The sequence below is a fragment of the Sarcophilus harrisii genome, chromosome 4 (genome assembly GCF_902635505.1).
Source record: "Sarcophilus harrisii chromosome 4, mSarHar1.11, whole genome shotgun sequence".
Lineage (NCBI taxonomy): Eukaryota > Metazoa > Chordata > Mammalia > Dasyuromorphia > Dasyuridae > Sarcophilus > Sarcophilus harrisii.
This window is the reverse complement of record NC_045429.1, coordinates 294,454,591-294,472,804: the sequence shown is the minus strand read 5'-3', so window position 1 is coordinate 294,472,804 and position 18,214 is coordinate 294,454,591. Positions and strand designations below refer to the sequence as shown.

The window sequence follows — 18,214 nt, the reverse complement described above, 5'->3', positions numbered from 1 at the left end:
AAAAAAATGAGTGGAAAGGGGCACTGCAAAATGATCTTACTTAAAATAAAAAGTTTTAGAAGAAGGGAGGGAATATTTTGATCCATACACTCAGAGCAAAGGAGACGAAAAAGAAAAAATGAACAATTCAAGGAACTTAGGATAAGACAAATAAATGAGAATGGGAAAGTGTGGAAAGATTGTGGGAACAGACTAACATCAAAGTAGTAGGCAAAATTAATTGTTGGAACAAAGAGCTGACTTAAAAAGCGAAGTGGATAAAATCAATGCAAAATAAATATCTGAAGAAAACAGTAGCTTTAAAATCACAATCACAAAATATGAATGGACTAAAAGCCAAACCAAAAAGTTAACAAAATGAAAGTGAATAGTAGAATGGAAATGAAAAAAAAAAACCTAACAATTTGTTGCATACAAGAAGCACATTTTAAAAAACTAAAGACATAGAGAATAAAAATGAGAAACTAATTGTGTATTTATTGATTGCAGAAAAGTAAGCAGAAGTTTAGACAGAAAATAAAAATCCACAATGTCAAGAGAGATAAGTATAGTATTTAAATTATTAACCCATATTAACCCATAAAACTATGTCAATACTAAGTATGAATTAAATAGTATAACAGCTAAATCCATAAAAGAAAAATTAGTTGAATTAATAATTATGTAATTAAGTAATTGTAGAAGACTAATATTCCTTACTCATGCTGGACAAATGTAAGGAAAAACAAGAGGGAAATACAGAAGTGTATGATCTATTGAAAAAGTTAGATTTGAAAGAGTTAAGGTGTTTTTCTACATGGATATATTAAGAAACATTATATATATATATATACATATATATATCTTAACAAAGGAATATATCGTCACAAAACAAATGACCAAAGAAATGCAAAAAAAGCAGAAATATTAAATTTTTTTACAAATAATTCAATATAGTAATTAATACAAAGACTAAAAGCCAATTAATGACATTTTGAAAAATAGAACAAATCACAGAAATAAAAGTTTAACTCTGAAAACATGACAAAAATAGAGAATTATTGAACTGAAAATCCAATTTTTAAAAACCACACAATAAACAAAAAAGTATAAAATGGAAAATGTTGAAAATTAGAATAATAAAAATAAAAGCTATTTCTTTAAAAAGACTAGTGAAACTGTTAAACTAAGCAAAAATATAGAAATCAAATTGTCAAAAAGGTAACAAAAAAAAAGAAAATTAAAAAGAAATTTTAGAATCTACCATACAAAAATATATATACTACAAAACAAGATTTAAAAAAGGTGATTAAATGTAAAATATAAAATATTCAAATTAAGAGAAAACCTCTTAAACTGAAAAAATTCAGTCTTCAGGGGAAAAAAAAATTGACTAAGTCAAAAAAGACCTATCAAAAGAAAAACAAAATTCAGATTCAGGTGGAAAATATAAAACATTTACTATCAAATATTGATAGCTGTCATGGAAAACAAGGAAGGAAAATTTGAGAAACATCAAATTTTCTGGAAACCATGACCATTCCCCCTTCTTTCCCAAAATCATATGACCTATACTTTTTGTAATAGGAGTAGATATCTACATTACATTATTTCATACTTGTTTTTCTAGGTCAGCTGAATATTAAACCAGGAATCTGTAATATTCTCATCACTTTACTGTGACATCACTTATATTATTTGATTTTTGGCAATATAGTGTATTACTAATAATATGCCTTATGATATCCCTACCATTACAGAGCTATCCCAAAAAAACATACTTCATGGCCATGTATAAGCAGAATATTTTAAAGAAAATTATGCATGGTTTTATATTAAATTTGTTTGGTTTTTTTTTAACGAAGTCAAACAATGTGGCACAAGCCTTGGAGTTACCTTGGAGACTAGCTGTGGTTTGGGTACTTGCAGAAGATCACACAGGTAGTTCCGCTGTCCTCTCACAAAGTGTAATTCAGTGTCCCTGAAAGGCGAAGTGACAAAGAATCTATCAGACACTGAGAGGAAGGAAACCAAATGAGATATCTGAAACAAAACTACTGACTACTTAGAGATATAAACATGTAACTCAGTCTATGATTTTCTGGCTGCCTCTATCCCCTTTTACTAATAAATGTGAAAAGGTTATTTTTCTTTTTAAAATTACAGGAGGCAAATAAGAAAATTATTTAAGATGTATGGTAATGGAAGGAGAAAAGGAAAAAAAAAGTTAGAAAATCCTGTTTTGTGGTAGAAGAAAATACAAGTTCTTTACAGCTTAATCATGCATGATTGTGACTGTTTTATACATCCTGGAGTTAGGAAGTTCTGAGTTTAAATTCAACTTCAGAAGTTCACCAGATGTGTGGTCTTAGGCAAGTAACTTAACCTTTGTCTGCCATGGTTTCCTCATGTACAGAGTGGAGATAATAAAACCTTCTTCTTGTGAAGATAAAGGGGGTTTTGGAAAAATGCTTTATAAATTTTTAAGTAGATAAATTCTAGCTATTTTTATTATTACAACAAATGGATAAAATATGTAATTTAAATTATAAGCTCCCTAAAAGCAAGGTTAGGCCTCTATACCATACTTTATTCATAGGACTAGCATAGAATCATGTGCAATTTAGTAAGATAATCTTTAAGATCCCTTTTCCCACTTAGACAGTTCCATAATATCCTATCAACAGGATCTCTTTGATTTTCCAACTGTTTCTTATGTGCATGTTTTATTTCAGTATAAAATTTTTATTTGGAATCTATGAGAATTCCTTCAGGACTTAATTTCTTTTCTTTCTTTTTTTTTTTTTTTTTTTTTTTGGGTGAAGCAAATGAAGCAAAGTGACTTGCCTAGGGTCACACAGATAGTTAAGTGTCTGAAGCCACATTTGAACTCAGGTCCTCCTGACTTCAGGGTTGGTACTCTATCCACTGCACCATCTAGCTGCCCCCAGGATTTGATTTTTTTTAAAGACTTGTATAAAAGGAGGCCATAGTCTCCATCTATAATTACAGATTCTAAAAGGGGCCACCTTCAATTTGTAGAGCAGACAACTAAAATCCAGAAAGGAGAAATGTGTTATTTAAAGTGTTGTATTAACCATATAATCTCCTAGGAAGTCTAGATTTTCCAGCTTAAAAAGGAGGCTAACATTCTGAGAAGGTGGTGAATACCACTGAACTGGGAACACAAGACCACTGTATGGAGAGGGGAGTAGTGTATAGGCAAGCACTAAAAGAATGGCAGCCAATCTCAAGAAAAGGACAATGATATTCTGGATTGAATGTAGTTGTGAAGAAAGGCATTGTTCATTGATACACTTAGGGAGAGAGCAATCTTCTTGCTCAGAACTTGCATGACTAGCTATAAGAACATATTTTCTAGGAAACTAATGGGAACTGATGAATTTATCCATTCTCCCTTCCCTTCCTTTCCCTTCTCAGATATTTTCACTGCCTAGCTAAATTTTTTGAAGTTTTCTATTCTTCCAAACTATGATTACTTGCTATCTTTTAGTATGATGGTGGATTTGAGGTGTGTGTGTGTGTATTCAGTTTTTCTTTCTTCACTTTAAGTGAAAGTGAGATTTATAGCATACCCATCCTCTCTTGTTCCAAGATTAAATAATATTCATCTAATGCAATTCTATTACGTAATAATTATTTCTCTCTCATTCCTCTTCTTCCTTTCCCAATACTCACTTGTTCCTCCCATTTTTATTTTCTGATACAATTAAAACCAAACCAAACCAGCCCCAGGCTTTCTGTCATATTTGTCTTTATTTATGATCTTTGAAGATACTAAGATTCTGGGAAAACAACTGATTTCTTCCTGTTACCGAGTAAAAAATCCTCCTGTAATGCATTCTAACTGATCAAATGTATGCACATTTCTATTTTCTTTTCTCTCTTCTTTTTCAGTTCAAAGTGTCAAATCAGTCTAGTCTTATCACCAAGAAAAACTGAAAATCCTACATTTTATTAAAGGTCCATTTTTTCCCCACTTTAAATGTTGTATGAACAATATTTTTTTTTTCTTCTGAGATTGGTTCTATTGTGGATTTCTTATGGAATTATTCTCTTCTTTAGTTCCAGTTCCAAATTATCATCTGTCCATTGGATATTTCAATCTTGATGCTCCAAAGGCATTTGTCCAAAAGACAGAGGTCCAAAACAGAATTCATTATTTCTTCTTCAAAAGCAACCCCCTTTTCTTAACTTTCTAATTATGAAAAAAGACACCAACATTATCCCAGCTATACCCACATTCAAAATCTCATTGATTACCTACCTCAAAACTTGAGCTGCTTAATTTCACTCACCCATATGTCTTAATTATTTACTAAATGTTATTCTGCCTTCATATACCATCTGAGGATGGTACACACCCCACTACTACACACCCCACCACTGTCTTACTTCTGGCCTTCACTTCTATTGGGACAGCTACAACAGCCTTCTTATTGGACTCCCTGATTCATACCTCTCCTCTTCATTGCAGCTACAAGTGATTTTCATGAAGCCTTAAATCTGATCATATCACTCTCCTACTCAGTAAACTCTAATAGTTCCTTATTACAAATATAAACTTCTTTTAAAACTCTTACATATTCATTCTTTACTACCTTTCCAAGCTTCTTATATTTTATTCCCTTCCACATATTCTATGGGTATAGCCATATTGACCCATTTGCTGTTCTACATTGTTCTACATTCCATCTCTATTGCTTTGTAAGGGCCATCCAGTTGTACCTGAAATGTTGTCTTCAGTTCCAAACTGTGTTTGGTATCGAAGAGGTAAAAGCCACTTTAAACTCTATAATTATTCCTTAACAGCTAATTCAAAGTTATTGTGATTCTGCTACAGAACAAGAGCTTTCAATTTTCATTTACCAAAAAGTGAATCACAATGAAAACAGAAAGTAGTTCTATCTATTAAAAAAAAAAAAATATATATATATATATATATATATATATATATAAAGATGGGAAATAATCCATAAGGAATGGGTCACAAAGTACTAAATTATTTTCTTCTAGGTATTAGTTTGTAAAGAATTTTACCAGTTTCTCAAAACTCATGGTTATAAGAAAAGAATTCCATAGCTCTTCTTTTATGTTTCAACCTTTTAGGCCCAATTCTCAGCCCTCAGAGTTCCATGTTGTATCTCATGGAGATTTCTGAAGAAGCAAAACCCAAGCTGTATTAGAGGCATCATGGACAAAAGAGGAAGATTTTATTGGAACTATGTGGCCATTTCAGTTCTTGAGCGGCTTTAGAAAGAGCCAATATCCTAAAAATATTTTGGCTTGAGACTATAGATTCTCAGTATGATGAATCATGTAATTAGGTGATACCGTAAATACAGCATTAGGACTGGAGTCAAGAAGACCAGAATTCAGATTTGGCCTCAGAAGTTTACTAGCTGTCTAACTCTGGGCAAACTACTTAACCTCTGAATGGAGATAATACTTTCTTCTCAGTTTTGTTATGTGGATCAAATGAGAAAATATTTGTAAAGTGTATAGTATATAATAAGGCACTTAATAAAGATTTGTTCCCCTTCCTTTTCCCTGTATGCTATTTTTCTACTTTAGATAACAAATAAGAAGCAGTTCCCCACCTTGTTTGGAAACCATAAATGATTTCCTGGTAACCTTATTTCTAATAGTGGATTAACTTACCAGGCAGTGTCACTGAGTATAGTCATAACTTCATCAAAAATAGCTGGATCAACAATGTCATTATAAGTTAATACCATTTCATACACCTGACTGGCAGTTGTTTTCCTTATCTATGGAAGAAAATCAAGTTGAATGCATTAGTAGTAGACAAAGGCACTAAGCTAATTCACCACTATAGCATATTTGAAGAGATCTGTTTCTATTTCTGTGTTCATAGTCAGAGGTAGTCATAAATAATGTAGACAAAATATACCCCAATGATGATCAGTTACTACCTAATAGAATAGCCATGTATACAATCACAAGTGAACATTTGTACTTAAGGTTGACCTTATGGTAGCCTTTTCTGTCTCCAACTTGTCTCCAACATGGGGCTAACAAGCCCAAAGATGCATCCAGACCTGAGCTAATAGCATTTCCCCACAACTATCTACAACATTTTGGGCCTTGCAGAATCTACCTGACAGTGCACCTAGGTCTATGAGCATAGAGACAGATAGATCAGTGATATAATTAGTAAAGGGATGTTTGGGGATGGAAGAGATTGTGTCATCTCATTAATTTTCCACAAATCTTAATCCTCTAATTGCCATTAGCCAACAGACATGGAGAAATATATACTACATTGTTATAAGTATCTCAGACTGAGTGTTGGTAGAAAGGCTGAGAATGTTTATCCAATTTACCCATACAAGCTAATACTTTGAAGTGGGAAATCCAGAATATTGCTAAGTTGGGAGGCATCACCACTATATATCTGATGCTTTTTCTCAATAATCATGAGCAAAAAAACCCCTCAAAGAGTTTTTTGGGGTGTTTTTTCCAGCATAATAAATAGTAACTTAGAGATCAAATATGCAAAGATTGATCATAGTGTCAGCAAATGACATCCTGGATCTTATGCTGTGAAAAGTTCATATATAGAGCATACACAGAGCAAGATTTAGTGGAAAGAAAGGCTATCAAGGAGTCAAATTTATCAAATGGACATTATTCTCTTCCATGTACAATTCAGTCATACCACCCAATCTGTTTTTTCTCATATAAGATATTCCATAGCTTGTTTCTGTGCATTTGTACTGGCTGGAATATTCTCCCTACTAACTTCAACTTTATTCCTGGTTTGTTTGTTTTTTTAATTTTAGTTTACACAGCACTATATCTTGTAAATGTTTTATGCTCCACACAGATGCTAATAGTGTTTTCTCCTCTAAAGCTACCCTCCAATTATTCCATATTTATCTTGAGGGTACAAATTTATATACATGTAGTAGGAGGGCTGATTCAGGGGCAAAGTGCCTGGCATGGCATAGCTCTTCTCCATGTGTACATGAAAAATGTGAAGGAAGGTGATCTAACAATACCAGATCTCAAACTACATTATAAAATGGTAATTAGCAAAATAGTCTGGTTGGTGCTGGCTAAGAGATAGAGTATGATAGGTTAGGCACACATTACATTATAGTAAATGGTCATAGTAATCTAATATGATAACTCCAAAGATACAAATTTTTGGAATAAAAATTTGGTATTTGTTTACCATGTCAAGAAGAGAAAGGAGAGAGGAATAAAATTTGGAACACAAAGCTTAGAAAAAAAGTTTAAAAATTATTTTCACATGTAACTGGAGAAAAACTAAATATATTGATAAAAAAAATCTCTGGGTAAAAAAAAAAGCAATTGTAGACAATATAAAATACTTTGGCATTATGTGCCAAGATAAAGTCTGGAACTATATGAACACAATTACAAAACACTTTTCACATAAATTCAGATCTAAATAACTGGAAAATATTCTCATAGACAGGCCAAGCTAATATAATAAAAAGGACAATTCAACCTGAATTAACTGACTCCTTTAGTGCCAGACCATAAATTATGTTAATGAGCTAGAAAAAAAATAACAACTTTGGAAGAAAAAATGGTCAAGAATATTAAGAGAATTAATGAAAAAATATGAAGGAAAGTGGCTAAGGTGGCTTAGTTTTACCAGATCTGTATTACAGAGCAGCAAGCACCAAAAGAATATGGTAATAGCTATGAAACAGAATGGTAGATCAGAATAGATTAGGTACATAATACATGGTAAGTGACCATAGTAATTCAAAAGTCCAAACTTTTGGGACTTGAAATCACGACTTGACAAAAATTTCTGGGGAAAAAAGGAAAGCAGTTTGGCAGAAACTATGTACAAATCAACATCTCACATCATATACCAAGATAAGATCAAAATGGGTACACAATTTAGACATAACGGGTAAAAATATAGGCAAATTAAGATCACATGGAATAGTTTACCTATCATATCTATGGACAAAGGAAAATATTAGGATCAAACAAGAGATAAGAGAGCATTATAGTATGCAAAATGGATAATTTCAATTTTATTATATTGGAAAGCTTTTACACAAACAAAATTTAAGCTGCCAAGATTAGAAGGAAAGTGGAAAACTGGGAAAGATTTTTAAAAGAAATGTCTCTGATTAAAGTCTCACTTCTAAAATGGATAGAGAACTGAATCAAATTTAGAAGAATAGAAGTAATTTCCCAGTTAATAAATGGTTAAAGGAAATGAATAGGTACTTTTTAGAAGAAGTCAAAGCTATCTGTCACATGAATAAATGCTCAATTGTATTGATTAGAGAGATGCAAACTAGAACAACTCTGAGGTATTTTCTCACATCAGATTGGGTAAAGTGACAGAAAGGGAAAATAAATTTTGGAGGTGTGTGGGAAAACTGGGACACTGATCTACTATTGGTAGAGTTGTTAACTATGCCCAAAGGGCCAGAAAACTGTGTATACCCTTTGATCCAGTAATAGCATTACTAGGTCTCTATGCCAAAGGGTCAAAGGAAAAGGAAAAGGACCAATATTTACAAAAGTATTTAAAGCAGTTCTTTTTGTAGTGGCAAAGAGACGAATTTGAAAGGATGCCCATCAACTGGAGAATGAACAATTTGTGATACATGATTTTATGGAATACTATCATGTTATAAATAATGATGAGCAGAATACTTTCAGTAAAAGTGAACTGATCCAAAGTAAAGTGAGCAGAACTAGAACACTTTACATAATAAAAGCATTATTGTATGATAATCAACTCCAAATGAAATAGCTATTCTCAGCAATATAATGATCTAAGATAATTCTGAAGGATTTATGATGAAGAATGCTATCCATCTCCAGAGAAAGAATTGGTAGTCTGAAGGCATATCAAAGCATGCTTTTCTTTTTTGATACTGTCTTTATTTTTCTGCTTTGCTTTTGTGTTATTGTCACAACATGACTAATATGGAAATGTTCTACATGATTGTACATTTATAACTGGATATAGATAAGGAATAGGGAAAGAGGGAGTGGATTTAAAACTCAAAACTTTAAAAAGAGTAATGTTAAAAAATTTTATTTCTAATTGGGGGAAAAAATTAAATAAAAATAATTAGAAAATTATAAAAACAATCCTATTGATTTTCTCAAAGAATTAAGCTTTGTAAACAAAACAAAATGAATTAAGGAATTTTCTTTTTTGAACAAGATTTCACTTTTAATGTTTATATGAGTAAGATAAGAAGGAATTATAGTCTCAAAAGATCCAGGCAAGCTTTCCATGTGAAATTTACATTAATTATGACCAATTTGTACTGTGTAAATTGGAAGGTTTCAAGACTACAGTAGTTTATAAAAAGAGGTCTTTGTCCAGAACAAGTCCTACAGCCAAGAGAGATCGGTAGGGTGTAGATCCTTACAGAAAAGCTGAAGGAATTCCAATACTGAACCAACAAACTTAATATGGTCACTGTCTAGGGATGATAGTCTAGGGCTTAATTTGGGTAAATAGGATCATGTTTCTTAAAAGAACTAACAACAAATGCAGAAGGCCCTTCCTCCTGGAGTGACTGTATATGTATGTATGTATGTATGTATATATATATATATATATATATATATATATATACATATATATACAAACTCAATATTATATTAAAAAATCATACTTAATCATTCTTGGAAAGTTTTATATTATTAGTGTTAGAGAAGTCAGCCAGTTTAAAAATAGACAAGTTCTTTAAATATTGCACTTAATTTCCTAGCTTCGTGTGGAATCATGTTATAGGGACTGTGACATTTTGGGGTGACTGTGTCAGAACTAATTACTGTTCTTCTAATAACAATAGACTAAATCAGAAGGTCTGAACTGTATACTTATTTCCACCACTATGGCTTTCTATTCTGCAAAGAAGGGTTGTACCACTCCCAAGATTCTTTTCTTTTAGACCTCAGATAAATCATTCTTTCTCTCTGTTTTCCAGTTTTCTCATTTGTAAAAAGTTGGAGATAAGACTTGATAATGTCTAAAGTTTCTTGAAGCTCAAGAATATGGTTCAAAAGTGCTACTATGACTTGGGGATGTAATTTTCATCAGCTAATACTAGAAAACATTTTTTATTATGTGGCAGCAAATAACTCAAATGGAAAAGTAAGTTTCCTTACACATTCTTTGCTTTAAGATTTAATATCCTCAACTCAACAGTGCTTCTTTTTAAAGGCTATAGCTTTCTATTACATCATTACCATGAAAATTGACAATTTGAAAATTAAAGAAAGAACACAGAGCTTGGTTTCACAGCAAGAATATAAAGAAAAAAACTCATCATTTTTTTTCTTAGTTTCATAATCTGTTTTTACTTTTCTTGTGAATTTCAAAACTACCACGTTCTGTCTGACATAAATCAATATTTACCAGAGCAAGAATATAGGACTTGAGCTGAAAATGACCATCGATAACCTAGTCCAAATTCTTCTCTCCCTCATTTTACAGAAGAAAAAACTAAGAACTGAAAAGATTGAGTGATTTGTTCATTGTCACACAATAAGTACCTAGAAAAAAATGAGATTCCTAATTTAACTCTTTAAAAACAGAGGTAAAAGCTGTTAGAATTATGTTTAATGCTGTGCTATTATAGACTCTGATTGCAAGTCAAGTTTAAAAGCTGGTCCCAATTATGCTGATTAAACTTATTAAACTCCAGAACATTATACAGCACTCTTTGAAGAGACCTGTAATCACAGAAGAATATGGCCTGATTCAGAAGAACCAAGGAAATGAAAAGTATATATTACCTAGATTAAAATATGCATTTTCATGGACTATGCAATAATTAATCAGTAAAGATTTACATGCCAGGAACTGTGCTAAGAGCTGGATATGCAAAAAGGAGAAAAAGATAATCCCAGCCTTCAGGGATTTCACAATTTAATGGGGGAAAACAACAAATAAATGCAAACAAGCAAGATAAACAGGATATAATTAATGGAGGGAAAGTGATCTAGGAAAGATTTCCTATGGAAGATGGAATTTTAATTGGAGTTTAAAGGAAACCAAAGAAGACAAGAGGAAGAGAACACTGCACACAAGGGGAACAACCAGTGAAAATGCTCAAGAGCTAGAAGCCCTGGGACACTAAACTGAAAAGTACTTATCGAGGAGACTAGAAAGGTAAGAAGGAGTTAAGTTATGAAGGCTTCTGAATGCCAAATAGTTTTGTATTTAATCCTAGGATCAAGCAGGAGCCACTGAAGTTTGGGTGGAAGGATGACACAATTTGACTTGTGTCTTAGAAAAATCATTTCAGTGGCTGAATGTAACTATTCTAGTGGGAAGAAACTTGAGGCTGTTGTAATAGTCCAGGGACTATAGCAGAGTAGTCATAGTGTCAGAGAACAGAACGGGGTACATTTGAGAGTGCAGCAAAGGTAAAAACTGAATGGCTATGGCAACAGATTGAGGAGAGAGAATGGGCATTTTATATATACATACACACACACACATACACACACATACACAAGCACTCTACTTAGTAGGACAAAGAAATACATTTCACTTAAGAGACACAGGAAAAAAAGAGGAGAAAGAAGAAAATGGAATTAAATTGAGGGCATATTAAAGGAGGGAACATTTCTAAGCAAAGAAAATTCTAACTGAAGAAGTACAAAAATATTTAATAGCTATTTTTGATGTGCCAAACAACAGGAATCTGAAGAGGTGCCTATCAGTTGTGGAATGGTTAAACAAATTATGTTGTGCCACAGTTCCCTTTTGATGTCCTGACCTAGTTTCCCTAATTGTCCTATTTAGTTACTCTGCCTTAGATTATAACCTTTCCCTCTTAATGTTTGATGAGATAAAGGTCTACCTCAGTTGCTCTGCCCCAAAACCCCAGGCTATAATCATTCCTTCTTAAATGGTTGATGAAATAAAGGTTTTATATTTTTAGGCTATAATCATTCCTTCTTAATGTTTGACAGGATAAACATCAATCCATTTTAGACATCATTAGAATATCAATAACCTCTCCAGTACCTCCCTCCATTGTGTCATCCTAGGTCCCTCCCCTCATTAGGTTATCCCCATCCAGGTACCTCCCCCATTATGTCATTGTTCTTGTTATCCTATAAAAATCTTGCTGTCCCAATACTTAGGACTGGATTCTTTGATAGTCTCGTTCAGCCCTGGGACCAATCATGGATCCATTTGGTCCCAGTATTTCTCTCCATTTAATAAATTACTAAATTGTTCTCTAATCTCTGTCTTGCTCAGTTTCTCTGGCATTACGTTTTGGAGGCCCCAGCGAGATAACAGAAACTAAGAAGGGGACTAGGAGTTAGAGACATTTCAAATCTCTACTTTGGGCCTGGAAGCAGTTGGGGATCAGTTCACCAGCTGGGACCACACCCGATAGTAGATACTTTCGATTCGGCCAGGGGAGAGTAAGACACAATCTTAGCACCTAGATTCTCAGAATAATAGAATGCTGATAGAATGACGGGCATTGAATTCTGAGAAGGTTATTATTCAGGACACTGAATAATACCCTCTGGTTCTGTGTCTCCTAGATCTGTTTTTATCTGTCTGTCTGTCTGTCTGTGTTTTGGCTTTGGTTCTGATTAGTGTCAAAATGGACGCAGTAGACACTACCTGAGTGTCTCCTAAGACACATCTGGTTCTGTGTGCCAGTTGGCACAACTCTAAGCATTCCAGAGAATAAATGTTTGTTGTTTTTTTTTTAAGACGCCATCTGGCAAAAAAATAAAAAAAAAAAGGCAGGCTATGTTTGGACTATGGGAGGGGAGGGCAGACTGGAGCTGACTTTGACTGCTGGACAGTCTAGGTGTGCTCTTATGTTCTGTGTGATTTGTTTGTCTTATTTTGTTAATTTTAAGAGCTCTGTTAAATTTAAGAATAATGATCAAATTTGGGAATTGGGTTATTTCAATACTGAACTCCAGCTGGTGAAAACATTTGATTAGGAATTTTAAGATGATTTTAAATTTGGGAAATAAATTTTACTGTTGCCTATGCAGGTTAGATTTAGATGTCTTTAAGTACAACATCTTAAAAGAACAATAGCTTGTTAAAGTTCTCTTAACTTGCCTGAAAGGGGTCATGTGCCTCTAATTAGGTAAAATATATAGAAAAAGGATCTGACTTTTCTGAAAGCTTCAACTCTGGCCAAGTTGGAGCTTAGGAGAAGTCCACTGGGAATAATGGCCATATAGGGCCAGAGGAAGAAAAAGAAAAATTATGCTGTTTCATTATTTGAAATATGATAGGAAAAGCAGTTTTATATTATTGGGAATTTAAAGCTGTATTTTGGTTTAGAGTTTGTTCCCTATATTATAACATTGTAAATTATGTTTTAAATCCAGCTCTGCTAGATGTGTAGGTTTTATGGAATCTTTCCCACCCATCTCCCCACTGATTTCTGCTACTTTAAAGGTTGGGGAAGGTGGTGATCTTTTGTCTTCAAAGGTAAAGATTTAAACTCACCTCTCCTTCTCCCCCCCTCGATGTTATTTGAGCTACTGGAGCATCTAGTTAGCCTGGAGTGAAGTTTAGTTCGACTTCCTCCCCACCCCTGTCTCTTTGGAGGGCAGCCACATGGAATCCTCTCTTCCCCCCTCCCTCTAAACTGTTCCAGACTTTTTTTTTTTATCAAGTTGCAGTTACCTAGTTCTTGGCTAAAAGCAGCAAACTGATTTGTATAAATATAAAGTTATGGTAAATATCTGTTTAGGATTTGTTATTGGAGGTAAAATTTCTTGGGTTTATAGTTAATATGTCACTGCATTTTCTTCCTCCTGTAACTGATTTCTATAATCAGAGCAATGGTCAATAATAAATTGTTAATGCAATTCAATTATGTCATACCTTGCTCTTTCCAATCTGGTTATCGGTAATCATTATATCCTAAATACTTTGAGCAAATAAGTATTTGGTCTGGCCATCTATTGGTTACTAGATATTGTGTCTGGATATTCAAGTTTTTTTAAGGTTTATAACTGATGAGAGGCCATATCTTGTAGCAGTCCTTGTGGACCAGTCTTCCTATCTCAGACTGTTCTAACTTTTCTTTGTTTGATTTGTTTTTGTTTCTAGATTTGGTCAAATTACAGATATATTGATTTGCTTCTGGGACCTAGATCAAACTTTGATTGTCAGCATGTCACACCACACCCATCCCCCTCCCTGGACTGAGCATCTTCGCCCATCTTCAGCAGGAAGCAGCTTTTGAGAAAACCATCACCCCTTCTCCTGATGTAATTTGGACTGATGTGGGGGAGTGGGAAACTGGTTGAATTGTTAGAATTTTAACTATTACTGTGTGTTTAAGGATGAAAATTGTTAAACTTGTGCTGTTATGATTGAGGGATTTTTAGTCTGTTATATACATGTGTATATGACGTATATGTGGGATGGTTATTTGATAATTCCTTTCTGTGAGGAAAAAAAAGGGGGGGAAGAAATAGGAAATTGGGGAAACTGGTGTATTTTCTTAAGCACTTCTGCCCTATCCCCTATCTTACACTAGGTAAGGTTTATTTATTATCAGATTTAATTGGAAGTCCTTTTCATATTTTACTCCTTGCTTAAATTTACTGGACTATGATTTGCTGGTTGTGCTTTTAACTTTGAAATCCCTTATTCTGTTGGAATTGCCCTGACAGACTCAGTTTTGGGGATTATTTTTTAGAAACAACCAGAAATTGGATACCTGTTTTGGGATTGTTAGTCTCTATGATTTGTTTTTCCACTCCTGTTACCCCAGATCCTTAATTAGTATTTCAGTGTACTTAAAAGGACCTTGTAGTTGATATCAGGCCACTAAAAGTTTGGGGTTTGCCTGCCTTGGTCTAACTGTGCATAATCTGCTCAGAAATCTGATCCTTTATGCAGCCCTTTCTGTTCCTCTGAGCAGGGACAGGTGGAGCTACTCCAAGCCTCACCCTTCTCCCCTGGAGTGAGTTGCCTCTCTGAATGGGCAGCACAACTGTCTTGAGCCCTGCTACTCTATAAGCAGAGGCTGAGTCATGCACAAATGACCACAGACCTAACTCAAAGTGAACAGCCCATATACTTCCCAACTGCAGAGGACCTGACATAATTGTAATAAGGAACTTTGTGTATTGCTGATTAATTCTGGGGTTATAAGGGAGAGAGACTTGACCTTGCCATAAGTCCTTGCATTGTTCTAGCTTTATTTTGATTTTTATTTGGTCTATTTAGTTCACATAGGGTTGGTCAAAATTATGGTGCTAAGACCTTCTAGAGGAAGCTAATTTATAAGATTTGAATAGTTAGAAGAGGGAGAGTATGGAATGTTGTCCACAGTTCCCTTTTGATGTCCTGCCCTAGTTTCCCTAATTGTCCAATTTAGTTACTCTGCCTCAGATTATAACCTTTCCCTCTTAATGTTTGATGAGATAAAGGTCTATCTCAGTTGCTCTGCCCCCAAACCCCAGGCTATAATCATTCCCTCTTAAATGGTTGATAAGATAAAGGTTTTATATCTTTAGGCTATAATCATTCCTTCTTAGTGTTTGACAGGATAAAGGTCAATCCATTTTAGACATCATTAGAATATCAGTAACCTCTCCAGTACCTCCCTCCATTATGTCATCCTAGGTGCTCCCCCCATTAGGTTATCCCTATCTAAGTACCTCCCCCATTATGTCATTGCTCTTGTTATCCTATAAAAATCTTGCTGTCCCAATACTCAGGACTGGATTCTTTGACGATAGTCTTGTTCAGCTCTGGGACCAACCATGGATCCATTTGGTCCTGGTATATCTCTCCATATAATAAATTATTAAATTGTTCTCTATACTCTGTCTTGCTCAGTTTTTCCAGCATTACATTATAAATGTAAGGGACTATTATTGTGACATAAGAAAGAAATGATAAAGGGGATGATTTCAGAGAAACCTGAGATTTCCTGAACAGAGCTAGGAAAATAATTTATGTAATGAAAGCCAATCAGCATAAAAAGCACCTAAAATTCCAGAGGACTAATAAGGAAACATGTTAATCTGACAGCAATGTAAAGAATGAGACGTGTTGCTAATATGCATGTGTTAATATGTTAACGTATGTTAATATGCAGGCATGCAGGTCAGTATTCACACATGAATATTTTCTTTTGCATTTGGATATGTGTTTTTCTTGACTATAAATATTCATAATGAGATCTTTCATTTTCACCTGGCAGTTTGAATGGATGAAAAAGAAAAAAGGTAGATTTTGCTGATGGGAAAAAAAAAAGTTTTAATTTTTAAAAATTTAATTTATAATTTTTTTAAAAAATATGTTAAAACAAAAGAGATGAAACTTATTAAATAAATATAAAGTATGCCTTAACAAATAGCGTGTGTCTTTATTGAAAATATGCATAATACTTACTATAGGAAAAGGGTGGCAAAGAAGAAGAAATAGTTGAAATAGGACTTTCTTCCTCACATTTCCAGGAAACTGAATCATTCCACAAAACCTAAAAACACAAGATTAGACTATTAGTATAATCACACTTCTAATCTTGTGCCTTACCATAAATCTATTATCTAAAATACTTCAAAGCAGTTTATTAAAGGCTTTCACCTGTGATAGGCTGAATACTAAAAAATGCAATTTATTGTGGAGGACAATAGATTAAAAAAAGTGCTTACCATGGCTTTGTAATTTCCCCCCACCCCCACCAAATAAATGCTGTGGGAAAAGAAATAGAAGGAACACAAGATCTCATCAAGTATTAGCAGTGCATTCAATATCATCAAATTATGTTCATTAAGAAAAGAGGTTTCAAAACTATATGAAAAGAAAAGAACAAGATTTTGACAAGTGCTTTTTGCCTATTAAATTTGCAGTTATACAATGCCTGGCTGACAAACCATTTCTTATAGCTGAATTTACATTTATCCAGCTGAGAAATCTGCTCAAATAAAAACCAAAAACAAATCTGAAACAAAAAGAAAACCCTTCTCTCTCTCTCACTCTCTGATGTAAACTGGCCTCCTGATCTCGGGGGAAGAGAAAGGGAAGGGTAGTCCTGGGTTAGAAATCAAATGATGTAAACTGTCCCCCTGATCTTGGGGAGGGGAAGGGTGGGCCTGGGTTAGAATTCTCAAACCTCTGTGGGAGGGGCTCTACCCTCATGTTCATAGGGAAGACTCCCAGATAAGTAATCTTATTCAATTGGAAATCTTGATCTAGGGCATAGTCAACGTCCTCTATTGAGTTGAAAATCAGTCCCTCAAATTCATCTAGAGAATGGTCCCTAGCCTGGGGCCAAATAAACCCAATAAATCAAACTCTGTGTGCCCAGACCTTTACAAAAGTCCTAAAGCCATTCTTGCCACAAACTTCAAGCCTGTATTCATTCAGGTTTACAAATTCTTTTGCAAATCCTGCGCAATGGGCCAGGGGATTCCATTGCTGTCAGGGGATCTCTCAACCTTCATTTCTCACACTTCAACATTTGGTGGCCCATACGTGATTGAACCCAAAATGTAGCCAAAGCACTTAAAATCACCTATCATCTGCACTATGCCTAGCATCCTCAGGTTTCTGGGAAGGTGGAGAAAATGAATCACACAGCCTCAAGCAACTCCTTACTAAACTGTGCTTGGAGACTCAAGAGGATTGGGTGAAGAATCTCCCATTAGGGTTTCTTAGAGTTGGCATTGTATCTCAGGAGAATATTAAGCTTAGCCCTTTTGAATTTCTTTATGGAAGGCCTTTCTTACTATTGACATTCTTGTAGATCCAGAACAACATCTAGTCATTCAATTTGCCACACAACTTGGTGCAGTACAGAAGGACCTTTCTGAATACGCAAATAAGCATCTCCCTAAAGCTAGAGAAACTCATACTCGGATTACCTCCCCTGTAAATCCAGGGGACATGGTATATTTAAAATCTTGAAAGCCTCAAAGTGCTGACCTTCTCAGTGTAAAGTGGAAAGGACCACAGAAAGTCATTATGACTACTCCAATGTTTGACTCAAACTGGAGGGGTTCTCTAGCTGGATTCGTATTTCTAGGATTAAAAATATTGCTTCTGTTACCCCTCCTTCAGATATTTCAGAATATTTCTGTGAACACTTTGGAGAAAAAAGGGTGAAATAGTCTGTGTCCTTATGTCCTTTCTCTCACTCTTCTTCCTAACTCTTTCTTATTCCAAGGATGAGAACTTTACTCCTAGCATTTTCTCTTTTAC

General features: G+C 34.2%; 1 protein-coding gene across 3 annotated transcripts in view; it reads right to left on the bottom strand.

Moving 5' to 3' along the window:
- TBCD (tubulin folding cofactor D) overlaps positions 1 to 18,214 on the bottom strand; it is a 395,290-nt gene that overhangs the window by 3,268 nt on the left and 373,808 nt on the right. For all 3 annotated transcript variants that reach the window (XM_031968421.1, XM_031968422.1, XM_031968423.1), the window contains 3 exons: positions 16,403 to 16,490; positions 5,662 to 5,771; positions 1,876 to 1,960 (listed from right to left, as the gene is read on the bottom strand). In XM_031968421.1, the coding sequence (XP_031824281.1) occupies positions 1,876 to 1,960; positions 5,662 to 5,771; positions 16,403 to 16,490 (283 nt within the window). The remainder of the gene's footprint in view (positions 1 to 1,875; positions 1,961 to 5,661; positions 5,772 to 16,402; positions 16,491 to 18,214) is intronic.